The 14,530-nt window shown below is 33.6% G+C and overlaps 1 protein-coding gene across 1 annotated transcript in view; it reads left to right on the top strand.

Annotated features, from left to right (window-relative positions):
- LOC141664601 (uncharacterized) overlaps positions 1 to 10,821 on the top strand; it is a 121,576-nt gene extending 110,755 nt beyond the window's left edge. Inside the window, exons 6-7 of the mRNA XM_074470559.1 lie at positions 10,619 to 10,673; positions 10,766 to 10,821. Of these exons, the coding sequence (XP_074326660.1) occupies positions 10,619 to 10,673; positions 10,766 to 10,821 (111 nt within the window). The remainder of the gene's footprint in view (positions 1 to 10,618; positions 10,674 to 10,765) is intronic.
- Positions 10,822 to 14,530: the final 3,709 nt, after the last annotated feature.

The raw sequence follows: 14,530 nt of genomic DNA, 5'->3' as shown, positions 1-14,530 counted from the left end.
ATTGAACTTGAAAGTGTCACAGATCTCGCAAGTAAATTACACGCAAGTATACGCGTTCGCAAGTAATATAAGATATAAATCAGATTCATTCCCACAGAGACTGGTTTAGGTTAACTTTCCGAGTCAATGAACTTTAACGACCACTGATGGAAAACACATTAACTAAAAATTAACACCAAGTCCCCGGCAGCAGCGCCAAAAACTTGTTAATCGCTAAACACGCGCTAAATTACACGCAAGTATACGTGTTCACAAGTAGTATAAGATATAAATCAGATTCATTCCCACAGAGACTGATTTAGGTTAACTTTATAATTTATGCACTTAAGCAACAATATATGGTTATTATTCAATGCTAAGATGAATAACAATTTGAGGTTGTTTATAACTAAGAATTAAACTAAAAATTATAACTAAGAGAATAAGAATGATTGAATTAATATATATATATATGATAAACATGGGATTCTAACTTCATTTAGTACTTCATTCAATAGCCTTTTCGTTCTTAACCTTAGCATGTAATGGTGATGACACTAATCAGATAACACGAAACTGATAAACGCCAACTTTTGTTGCACGAATAATATACTACCAGACATCCACAAAAGAGATAGAAGCTGAATAGGCACCAATTATATTGAGACCCTATATGTCTATAGAATTTGACAACATAACAGTTTAAGCATAAGTTATCTATCTTGATTACATAGGGCAAGTAAGATGGTTAAAATTACTCACGAATCGTGCATAACAAATACATGAACCTATGCTAGCATGGCAAGTTCTAAATCCTTAAATTCACTTTCGCTTCATTAAGAATTAACACACTATCTTATAAGTTCGCGACGCTCATAAGATGTATACGCACAACCAATACTAGGTTATCATACAATCACCACACACTAAGGCATCGAAACAAATCAACTAAAGAAATTCATAAATAAATCCGTTAGAACCCCTCGATAACGATTAGCCCATAATCGGACTCATCATCAACGTGGGTTCCGATGAAAGCATGGTATAATAAACGTAGTCTTAATACTGAATAAATAAAACAAAGTTAACGCAAGAGTATAGGTTCAACAAAACAAGAAACGAGCATCCAAGATTACAACTCAAAACAAAGATTCACAAGAATAAACTAGATCGTCTTCGCCTTTGTTGAATTGTGCTATAGGTTTCTTGCCGTCTTCTCCTTAAGCTTTGTTATGTCTCCTTCTGATAAGTTCTGAAAAACGACTTAGAGTTATGATTATATAGCAACCCTGATCAGCAGAGAAGTCCAAAAATCAATCTTCTATTCAAAACAGGATTCTTGAAACCCGACCTGGCGCGGCCGCGCGCTTGATCAGCGCGGGCGCGTTGGCTCTCTGTAGTTAGAGCGCGTCCGCGCGCTTGATTAGCGCGGGCGCGCTGGGCTTCTTCCAAAAATCAAGCGCGCAGGCGCACTGGGCTTCTTCTAAAAATCATCTTTCTTCTTTTTCTTGCTGCAATGAGCTGGTCTTCGCGAGCTTTTATTCCAACACCTTCCTAACACCAAATTAGCACCAAAACAATGTTAATTCACCTGATTACCTGGAGAATGCCTGAAAATGCAAAAATACTAGAAAATACATTAAAACACCAATAACTTGAGTACAAATACACCAATTCAAAGTTTTATAGAGCGTAATAAAGTGTCATAAATGCCACTCAACAACAGACTCAAGTAATACAATACAAAATACAAATTTAGATTATCATACAACTAATTCTTAGGGCTGTCAATTTGACTTAGTCTTGTTATAATACAGGCATATCTTGCACAACACGATATATGGGAGGTTACAACTTTGTCACCTTGATGTCATGCCATTGGGTCAAAATGGATATATCAAACCAAGTTCTTTCTTATTAGATGGATCTGTTGATAAACACAAAGCATGATTAATCATTCTTGGTTGTCATAAAAAATATGGCATTGACTTCTCATAAACCTTTTCCCCTGTTGCTAAGTTGACAACTGTCAGGACACTCTTAGCAGTTGCTGCCATAGAGAATTGGATCGCTTGCCCGATGGATGTGTCCAATGAGTTTTTGCATGAGGACCTTTTTGAGGATGTTAAAATGAAGTTACCGGCATGATACACACACTTAGGTTGTAGAATCACCGCTACAACCTCTGTTGTAAGTTCTTCTTCTACACCTCTTTTAGTTGGTAAACTAAAAAAAAATCTTTATATGGCCTCAAACATGCCTCAAGAAATTGGTTTGAAAGTTGTCCTCTACTCTTATCAAAATGAACTATATTCAATCCAAAACTGACTAGAATTTATTTATACATCAAACCACTTCTTTCATTACCTTAGTTCTGGATTATGTTGATGATTTATTGATCTCTGGTAATTGCCCTGATTCCATCTCTTCCCACAAACAGTTTCTCTTTGATTCTTTCCATATGAAAGATTTGGTTCCCTTAACATATTTCACTGGACTGGAAGTTCACAGAGATGCTTCTGGTATCTTTACGTGTCAAAAGAAATACATAAATGACATTATCGAAGAATATGGACTGTCTGCACCAAAACCAGTTCTTATTCCCATGGATTTACATGTCAAACTCAGTACTGATGTAGGTGAAATTTTGTCTGATCCTAATGTGTATAAAAGGTTAATTGGAAAACTTATTTATTTGACCATCACAAGGCCTGATATAGCCTTTACAGTTCAACTGTTGTCACAGTTTATGCAAACACCAACTGTTGTTCATTCCTAGCCTGCTAAAAGATTACTTAGATATATCCTTGGCACTACATCTAAAGGGATTTTACTTGCTTCCAATTCTGCTGCACAACTGACAGCATACGGTGATAGTGACTGGGCCTCTTCCCCTATAACTCGCAGGTCTACAACAGGTTTTTGAATATTTCTCAGATCTTCTTCTATTTCTTGGAAATCAAAAAATCAACTTGTGGTCTCTAAGTCCTAAACAGAGGCTAAATATAGGGCCATGGCTCTTACTACTTGTGAAATAACTTGGTTACAGCTTTTTTTGAAGGATTTGGGTATTCATAATCTACCTTCCACTGTTCTCAGATGTGACAATAAGGCTGCTCTTGCCATTGCTGTAGACCTAGTTTTAAATGAAAAACTAAACATGTAGAACTTGATTGTCATTATGTTAGAGAACGTGTTCAAGCTGGCACAATCATCCCTGTTTTCACTCCCTCAATTGAGCAAGTGGCCGATGTTCTTACTAAGATTTTACCTGTGAAGCTTCCTAGTCAACACTGTCACAAACTGGGATGAGATCCTTTCCTTCCAACCATTCTACTCAGTCTCACCAGCTTAGGGGGGGTGAACAAGGATATTCAAAAGCCTTGGATTTTACTTATATTTTTATATGCCTTTCTAATAATATTTATTCTATTTAGTTGTTACTGTGTAGAGTAATAAAATCTTTTTACTGTGAGTGTCACTATGTGTGAGGGGACTGTTAGTATCATTCTAGTATTATGTGTAGCAGCTGAGCTGTCATTCTGTTTTGTTATGTGGCTTATCATTGCCTTATCATAAAAGGCTGTACTGAGACCTCATTAGGGTCAGGTTGAATATTGTTATCTGAAAGAGACTTTTCTTCCTCATTGAGCTATTCTTTTCTTTTTCACACTATTTTATATCAATAGACTATTTAATCATTAATTAACATATACGTTTATTCCTATACTGTAAATAAATGTGCACGAGATTGTAAAATGAGTGTAAAAATTAGTTGAGATTTAAAATTTGTACAACTCCAAAAAAGAAGCCGTATATATAAGAAAAAAGTTGTATAAGCAGGATAAAAAATGATTAAAAAATGAAAGGAACTCAAAAAATAAGCTCAAAATAAAAGGTCTAAAGTACACATGCAAATCGAAGGAATAAAACCTAAGCACACACGCAATAATATAAAATCGAAAATGGGCCAATATTACAAAAACTTGATAACAGTGTAGTTAATATTGAGATCATCAGCATCTCAATATCTAATATAAAATCACAACCAGAGAATGTTAATAATACTAGTAGTATCTGTGAGTATTATACATAACTCATGCATGCATTCTGTTCTCTTTTACTAGCAGCCATGTTTAGCAGCCTTGTGAGCAGCACAATCAACAGTTGTAGAGAACATCGTTCCACAAATATTGCAGATCTTCTTAGTAGGTTTATGCATAAGTTTCTTATGCACATATTTGTTACATTTTTTCATATCATTAACTTTCTTTAAAATTACCGTTATGTTTGCCAATTCTTTTTTTTACAGTTATAACAATAGAAAAAAATGTTAAAAATAACAATTTTTTGGTGAAAATTAAGTAAAATACCAATTCTGGCGGGGGTTGGTTGATTTTACTAACTAGGGTGCGCATTTGTCAACTGGATATCATATTTTATACTCAATACGCATTTGTCAAATGGGTATAAAAAAATTAAAAAATATTTTTTTATGATACACATTTGATATTTGGGTGTCTCAAAAGGAATACCCAAACCGAAATACGTATCTTTTTTAAGTTTCTAACATATCCAATTTAGAATTGTGTATTATCATTACCCAGTTAAGAAATACGTAAGTGAAACGGTATTTTCAGCCATGTGTTTAAAAATGGGTATTTTGATGAATTTTACCAAAAAAATGGGTATTTTTCGCCTTCACCCATAATAATACATCTATTTTCTTTGACTTTTTCGCATTGTCAAAACCTGCAAAATAACACAAATAAAATATCACATATTAAATAATCCCATATTAAAATAGTAACATTTTTTTAACAGATAAACAAATAATAAAAACATCACAAACTATACAGTCACTACTACCTCCAACTACGACATGTACAACAGTATTATGTCTTAATGTCAAAATTTGTATCAACATTAATATTTTTTATATTATTTTCAATTATTCATTTATCGATATCGTGTCCCAAAACTTTTATTTTTGTCAAGATCGTGTCGATGTATCTTTTTTTTTGGATAAATGAGGTCAAACCTCGTATATTAAACTAAAAAGATGAGAATGTACAAAAAAAGGGGGATCCTTCTCTAATTTCTAAAATTTCTAAGGAACAAATCTCCAAAAGAAAAAAGAAAAGGATCAAAATAAAAGAAAAGGAAAAAAACAACCAAAACTCACGACCAACAATCCCAAATTAAGTACGCTTGGAGGTCCAAACAAAAAAACAACCAAACCAAACTACAGGCTTAGGAAAACAGCCCAACTGAAAGAATTCTCACACCACCAGCCAGTTTCGAAGAGACCAAAAAGCGGAAAGACCAGCCCAAATACAAAAACAACGGCCCAAACAGAAATAAGATCCAAAGCACTAGTCTGCAATTTTAACAAAATGCAGCAACAGCCAAAAGACCCAAAAAAATCCCAACCCATCAGAACTCCAAAGCATCCAGCAACTTCACTACCTTTGTCAAGAGAAAAAACTTCATCACTTCCAAAAAAAATTCAGCCAACCAGACTTTCACACTAGCTTGAGATTTCTAAAACAAAAGCACCTGAAGAAGCTCCATGAGAACTCGACTAAATCCAAGAGTCAAAACCAGATCCAGCTAGCTGCAAATTCCCAAAAGAGAACTAGCAAAAAACAGAGTAAAAAAATAATTCCCGAGAACTAAAAACCTGAACCACCTTTCTGCACATATGATGCGTCTCCAACACAAATCTGGAAACCAATAAAACGCCCCAGAAATCGTAGAAAAAAACAGACCATAATGCAAACGAATACACAGACCTATACTGCACACCTTCAAGCGTTGAATGTTTATCAACTAATTTCTTCATGTCTTTGGCTACAAATGCTATATACTAAAGAATCAAACTGAGCAATATGGAAAGTTTGATGACAAAACAGATGAAGGTATTTTCGTTGGGTATGCAGTTGGAAAAGCATACAGAGTCTATAATCTCAGAACCAACATTGTTATGGAATCTGTACATGTTGTGTTTGATGATAAGAAGATTGAAGGACTTCAAGATGAAGGTTTCCATCAAAGCCTCAAATTTGACAATGTTGAGATGCTTTGTGATGATAGTGAAGATGATCGTGATCAAGGAATAATCTCTAAGGAAAATATAGAAAAGTTAGTAACAAATGAAGCACATAATAGATGGAATGTTTATCAACTAATAGATGGAATGTTTATCAACTAATTATCAACTAATAGATGGAATGCTTATCAATTAATAGATGAAATGTTTATCAACTAATTTCTTATTATTAGAAAGAGCTAAATATTTTTAAAACCTATGTAAGGAATTAGTGAACCCTAAAAAATTAACATCTATTAGATTAAGTTCCAATATTTTAGATATTAATTTCTAGATCTTTAATTATTAAATTTTGTAAACAGACAAAACACACTATTCAAGAATGTTGAAGAGAAAATGGAATTTGAAGAAATTGAAATACAAGAAAGTCAAGATCAATTTCAAGAGTAAGAACCAAACAAGAAACAAAAAATGAACAAGTGAAAAAGGAGGACAGTGGAAAAGATAAAAAATTACTATATTACACATGTTATTCTCTAAACTGGTAGTTTGTGTGTAAAAGATAAAAACGTATAGTAGAAGATTAATGGTGTATGACGGGGGAGAAAGATGGGACACCGGGAGGAAGGTGTGGTACAGGAGAAATGCGATAAATCACTAATTATGCTTACGAGAATCACTAAAATTAAGAAAATTTTGAAATTATAGTAATTTCGGTTTAGTGATTCTGTTAAGTATAAATAGTGATTTATCGTCAGGATATAACAAGTATGGTATGTAAATTGATCGTCGGGAGATGCAGAAAAATATAGTGAAGTCGGATTTTAAAAAAAGATTGTCAATTAATGTAAAATATTAAATTAAAAACAGATATAAAAGTATTTACGTATAGATGTACAGAGGGAGTTACGGTTGGAATTGGAGGGAGGAGAGAGAAGAGGTTGGATAAAACTTGTGTGGTGGAGATTTAATTCAAGCTATAAAATTAGTGGTTGTCATTGGTTTCTAGTTTTTAGAATAAGGTTGGTTTCTATTTGACCATCTCCCTATACACACACACACACACACACACACACACTATTATATTAAAGACGAAATAATAAAAGTTTGGTTGTTAGTCGGTCTGGTCACCGTAATTATAGTAATATTTAAAATGAAATAATAATTAATAGATTAATATTTACAGTAGAGTTATATAAATATAAATAGAATTATAATATATCTAATGAACTTGGTTCAAACAAAATACTATCACTAGTACAAAAAGTACTTTCTGCAACGTAGTTTTAGCGTCGGTTCTTTAAAGAACCGACGCCTACTAAAGATATTTCCTGCGTCGGTTGCAAGATTGACCGACGCAAATAGGTATATGTGCACGACATTTGGTGTCGGTTATTAATTTAACCGACGCTAAAAGTGTTAATAGCGTCGGTTCTGTAAGTAACCGTCGCTTAAAAGTATTTATGGCGTCGCCGTTTACAACCGATGCTAAAAAGTATGATTTGTGCTACGGGCTTCTAGTTGGTCGACGCTATAAATTTCTGCTTTATGCTACGGGCTTTAATTTAACCGACGCTAAAAGTATTAGAGTAAAAAATTAATTGGACCAGGGCTGTCACGACACTGAAGGTGTTCTTTTAAATTTTTTATTTTTGTATAATTATTTTTTAATCACATATTTATCTATTTATCATATGTATCTCACAATCTTTTTTAATTTGAGTGATAATATATTTGCTAAAGTTAAAAGACTTCCAAAAATAATATTTTTTTTGTTTTTTTATATCAAAATGTTAAATAAAATAAAAGTAATAATATTTCTATGTTGTTGATATTCACACAATATTGAATTTTTTTTACTCCGTTTCAAAAATAAATGTCCACTTTTATGAAAAAAAAATTGTTTCAAATTAGTTGGCTACTTCAACTTTTCAATTAATTTTCAAACACTAATCTCTAGTTTTATTTTTCAAAATCTATTCCATGTCACACATCTTCAATTTATAATATTTATATTTTTAATATCAACTTTGTTTCACAAAATATATTTTTTTAATACAATTTTTTTTGATTGGGTATTTAATACAATTAAAATTGATACAAGTATTACTTTTATATAAACATTGACTTTCTTAATTTACGGAATTTTATGTAACTCAAACTTAGAAAAATTTTATGAAGAAAAAAATAATGATTAATCTCAAAATAATCAAACAAAAAACATAATTAAAAGAAGAGTAAAATAAGTTTTAAAAATTATGAAAATGGAAAAAAGAGGGTGAAATAGTGAGGATGTCCTGTGTCTGTTCAATTTCAAACTAAGAGAAGTACTCCACTCCGCTCCACTATAGATACCCATCTTTACGTGCCCCAGTTCTCTACTCAGGTATTCACTACTCCGATAGATACCCATCTTTACGTGCCCCAGTTCTCTGTGATAGTTCCCGATTGAAGAGCTTGAAACTTCCGCACTCCTTCTCAGGTCTCTCTCTCCCGCACTCTCCCTCTCTCTCGCACTCTCCCTCTCTGGCACTCCCCTATATATACGTATATACACGCTCATATTACTTTTTTGTTCATTTTCACAGCCTATTTACCTAATTGGATTCGTATCTTCTCCTGTGTTAGCCCTGCTTCACTGTAATCGGTAGTCTCCTCCCTCTCTCCCGGTCTGTCTCTCCTTCTTCTCTCCCTCTCATTTTTTATTTTCATTTTTTAATTTATTTATTTTCATTAACAATATAAATTTTGAGATTTGTTATTATTTTAGTTCAGCTTATTTTCTCTAAATATATTGCCATGCATTTGTATAACATAATTAGATTAAATTTACTGTGTTTGCTAATCTTGGTTCACCAAGGATATTAATTTAATACATAAATTTGTTGGTTTATAAAATTTAAAGTGCAAGTGTGGCCTAAATTGATTATATCTTCCTTTTACTTTTTGTGATATGTGTTAACATTACTTGTGACTTTTTGTGTTGATCATGATTAATACTGCTTTATTTCTGGTAGTAAAATGAGTTGCTCTGTTATTTAGAATCAGTTGCTCTCTTAACCGGAAATATATATAAAATTTTAAATTCTTCTTCATCTCAGTAGTTAAGTATGAATACTAAGAACAAGACAAACTTTATAATTTTTATCTTCAATCAGCTTTGGGATATTGAAACTTGTAGCTAAGAGTGATGTTGATGCATAACAAAAAGCCACCTTTTTATTTTTGAACTTCTTTAGCCTGGGTCATTTGGAATCCTGGTTTCAAATGCATTTCATTTGGAATCCTTGTTTTAAACTGCAACTTGATATATTATTTATTATATACTTATTAACTTTTACAACTAAGAAGCCAGCGTGCAGCAAATAAATATTGTTTATTGTAGCAGCAGGCTCCATTGTAGCTGCAAACTCCAGGCAAATTTACATTTTAAAATTTCTTATAACCTCAAACTTTAACAAACTATTTGCTTCCCGGGACTCTACAATGTGCAGCGAGTAATGTTTTAAAATTTTAAATTTTACCCAAACTTTGACTAACTATATGCTTCCCGGTATAAAATTTTCAATTTTACCCAAACTTTGACTAACTATATGCTTCCCGGTATAATTTTCATGCAACAATTTTCACAATATGAAAGTGGTTATATTTATACTGCAATGGCCACAGAGGCCACCAGGGCAACCATAAGAGCCTAGAAAAATGAAGTGAATAGTAAGTAAAGTTAAAGGAATGTCAAGTTTTTATAGGCTGTTGAGCGTGACAAAGTACATGCATAATTATAAGCTGGAGTTTTATGCAGTTTGCTCATATTCAGCTTGCTGGTCAGATTCTACAGACCACTTGCTTATCCGTTGTTTAGCAAGCGATACCTGCCGATATATCAAAGTTGTTAGTGCATACTTAACAGTCAACACCTGGAAACATTATAGGATAATAAAGGACAATCACATTACCTGTTTCTCCCAGTCGGTCTTGTAAAAAATTATCATTAGTACAATTGTTTGAGCGAGAACATAACCAAGCACTATTCCAACTGGAATTCCGATCAAGGAAATTTCTTATAACCTCAAACTTTAACAAACTTTAAAATTTCTTAAAATTTCAAAATCAAATTCATTGGAAGAACAGAACATATTATTATTATTAACAAATAAAATAAGCAGTGATTACTATGTTAGTTATAATGTTACTTCCCCTTTTATTAATCACCTGAACTTAGCGCCCTTACATTATGTAGTTATATAATTTTGTTCTTTTTTTGAAGATGTACTATAAGTTTGACGCAACCTGGCAGCATGGATTTCTACCTCCTCTGTTTTGCATATTTATTTAAGTAGAGAATTAATATTCTGCAAGTTGAAAAATAGTGTAGAGTGGATAAAAATTAATGCGTAAATAGTTAGATGATGATTAATATATTATTTAGTCCTAGTTCATGTGTAAATAGGAAAACAAGAAAAAAAAGTAAAGTGTATTCTTAACAAATATGTAGATAAATGGATTGGCATTGTTCATTTTAGGTGGAATTTGAGATAAATATTAGTAAACTACTTATTGTTAGTTAAATTTAATGTTTATTTTTAGGTTAATATTACTAAAAATATACCAAATATATTTTTTGAGTTACAATATGTCTTTGGTAATATATATGTTTATTTCTTTGATTTGTAGTTTTTAGTTCCTTATTTTTGTAATTTGTATTTACTGACTTGTCTATCATTTATTGTATAGAATTAAAAAATGGATCGTCGTACATGGATGTACAAAATATTACGGGCGACCCATGAGTATATTAGTGGCGTCAAACACTTCAATGAATGTGCGGAGAAACATGCAAAAGGGGACATGATCATGTGTCATTGTTACGATTGTTATAATTTAAAAAAGTTTCCTTTGTTGACACAGTGCGTGACCATTTATTCCGACGGGGTTTCATGGATGATTATACTAGGTGGATTTGGCATGGAGAGGGAATACACTCTAGAACAAAGGAGACATATACAAGGAATGATGAAAGTTTTGGAGATGGTAAGCCTGAAAATAAAGAAGATGACGTGGAAAATGATAGGGTCGAGGAGATGATCGAAGATCTTGAAGATTTTCTAAAGCACCAACCAAAAATTCTTGAGAGCTTGGTTGATGGTTCCAAAAAACTCTTGTATCCAGGGTGCAATGATCAGTTTACTAGGTTATCAACAACCTTGAAATTGTGCAAGATTAAAGTGAATAATGGGTGCAGTGACAAGAGTTTCACAGAAATGCTAAAACTTCTCGCTGACATACTCCCTCCGAATAACGAGCTTCCCATTTCCACCTATGAGGCGAAGAAGATATTGTGTCCCATGGGTATGAATGTAAAGAAGATTCATGCTTGTCCAAATGATTGTGTGTTATTTCGCCATGAGTATGAACATCTACAAACTTGTCCAAAGTGCGGAGCATCTAGGTACAAGTGGGAGGGAAATTATTCTTCGAGTGTTGATAAAAAAAAGGCCTCCTGCGAAGGTGCTGCGATATTTACCCGTAGTGGAGCGATTCAAACACCTTTTTACAAATGTCACTGACCCAAAGCTTATGAGGTGGCATAAGGAAGGAAGAAAATCAGATGGGATGCTCAGACACCCTGGTGACTCTCCACAGTGGAGAACCATTGATGGAAAGTTCCCGGAATTTGGCAGAGAAGTTAGAAATTTACGACTTGGGCTTTGTGCAGATGGCATGAATCCGTATCGCACTTTAAGCTCTCAACATAGCACTTGGCCGGTTCTCCTGACAATTTATAACTTGTCTCCTTGGTTATGTATGAAGCGCAAGTACATCATGTTGACATTGCTAATCCCCGGTCCTAAAGAACCCGGAAATAATATCGATATTTATCTTCAGCCACTTATTGAAGATCTGAAGTTATTGTGGGATGAAGGTGAGAGGGTATATGATGCATTCAGCCAAACAGATTTCACTTTATGTGCCATGATTTTTTGCACCATAAGTGATTTTTCAGGTTATGGAAACCTTTCAGGATACACTATCAAAGGAGCTAAAGCGTGTCCGATTTGTGAAGATGCTACAATTGAACTTCATTTAAACAATTGTAAAAAGAATGTTTATATGGGTCATCGTACATTTCTTCCCCTTAATCACCCGTATCGTAAGAGGAAAAAGTCTTTTGACGGGACTGTCGAGACTCGAGTGGCTCGTTTACCATTAACGGGGAGTGAGGTTTTGGAACGTGTTAAAGATATTGGTGTTGTACTTAGAAAGTTGTATAAAAAGCCAACTCCAAATAGTATTTGGAAGAAGAAATCTATATTTTGGGATCTTTCATACTGGGAACACTTGCAAGTTAGACACTGTCTGGATTTCATGCATATTGAAAAAAATGTCTGTGAAAGCCTTGTCGGGACATTGTTGAATATACCCGGTAAGTCAAATGATGGAATAAAAGCCAGATTAGACATGCAAGAGATGGGTATATGAGTAAAATTAGCACCACAACAATCAAGAAAGCGTGCATATCTACCTCCGGCTTGTTATACTCTGTCTAGAAAAAAAATCAGCTTTTATGAGTGTTTATCTAGTGTGAAAGTTCCATCAGGATATTCCTCAAACCCAAAAAACATTGTCTGAATGAAAGATTTGAAGTTGGTAGGAATGAAGTCACATGATTGTCACGTGTTAATGCAACATCTATTACTGGTTGCAATTCGAGGCATATTACCGAAGCATGTGCGATTGGTTATCACGAAACTGTGTTTCTTCTTCAATGCTATATGTAGTAAGGTGATTGATCCCATGACATTGGATACTTTGCAAGCTGATATAATTGTTACACTTTGTGAGTTTGAAATGTCTTTTCTACACTCTTTTTTTGACATAATGGTGCATTTAGTGGTTCATCTTGTGAGAGAGATTAAAATTTGTGGTCCGTTATATTTGCGGCAAATGTATCCTTTCGAGAGATTCTTGTGTATCTTAAAAGCATACGTGATAAATCGACATCTTCCTGAAGGTAGCATAGTTGAGGGGTATTCAGTTGAAGAGACTATTAAATTTTGTACTGATTATTTAACATCTACCGATCCAGTCGGAATTCCAAGATCTCGGCATGAAGGAAGACTTGAAGGTCAGGGTACATTGGGACATAAAATGATATGTCCGAGTGGTGAAATGCTTGATAGAGCCCATCTTTTTGTATTGCAACACATGACAGAAGTCCACCCTTTCTTACAACAACACATAGTTAAGATTCGACAAATGCATCCTTCTAAGAGTGGCAAGTGGGTTACAAATGAACACAATCGATCTTTTGTTAAATGGTTTAAAGATCGAGTAATATCTCAATATTCAGAAAGTCATACCACCGTTTCTAGTACGCTAAAATGGTTAGCGTATGGGCCTGACATGCCAGTGAGATCTTACCAAGGATTTGATGTTAATGGGTACACTTTCTATACACAGTGTCAAGACAACAAGAGTATTATGCAGAATAGTGGAGTGTCTGTAGAAGCTTCTTCGACTGAATTTGATAGGGGAAATTCTATCACATCACGAGATATAAAGAAGTCATACTATGGCGTGATTGAAGAAATTTGGGAGCTTGACTATAAGGATTTTAAAGTTGCTCTCTTTCGATGTAAATGGTTCGATATCAAGCGTGGCGTTCGGGTAGATGAGTCGGGCTTCTCTTTGGTAGATTTTAATCGATTTGGACATGAAGATGACCCGTTTATATTCGCTACACAAGTTAAACAAGTGTTCTACATTAAAGACCCCGCTGATTCTAGATGGTCAATTATTCTTGAAAGTAAGCGACACATTCTTGGAATTGATAATGTGGAAGACGAGGACGAGTATGATCAATTTGATGAGAATCCCCCTTTCTCAATTGGTCTACCTACCGCAGTTAGAGAAGATAATGTAGATACAAATTATGTTCGTAATGATCATGATGAAGGGTTATGGATTGATCGTCAAGTATGAGTTCTAGTAAAGGTAATTTTAATAACAAGTTTATAACTTGTTTAATTCATATTTTAATTTTGTTGTTGTTATATTTATTTATATATAATCAAATTTAGTGTTTTATGTATAGTGTCCTCAACAAGAAGGAGGCACAGAGTGTGGTTTTTTTGTTATGAAGTACATGCATGACATAGTCATGCTTTGTCAAAAAGATCTTAACACGAACTGGAAAGTGGTAAGACAAAAAATATTTGATATTGTTTTACAAACATCTAAACTCAAGATTTGTCTAAATATTTTATCATTTCCATTTGAAAGGGTCTTGGTTCAAGAAGATATACTAAGAAGGAAATCAATGAGATTCGAGAGCTTTGGGCAAAAAAATTTATTATCGAATGTCTATAATCAGGTACGATAATAACTTTAGACAAATCTAGAAAAATGAGACATACAATCTTATATATGTTGCTAATTATGTACCAAAATATTACTAACTAATATTTTATATGTGTGACTATATTATGTAGGTGCTGG

This window comes from Apium graveolens, chromosome 6, assembly GCF_009905375.1.
Source record: "Apium graveolens cultivar Ventura chromosome 6, ASM990537v1, whole genome shotgun sequence".
Taxonomy (NCBI): domain Eukaryota; kingdom Viridiplantae; phylum Streptophyta; class Magnoliopsida; order Apiales; family Apiaceae; genus Apium; species Apium graveolens.
This window is presented reverse-complemented; position numbering and strand designations above follow the sequence as displayed.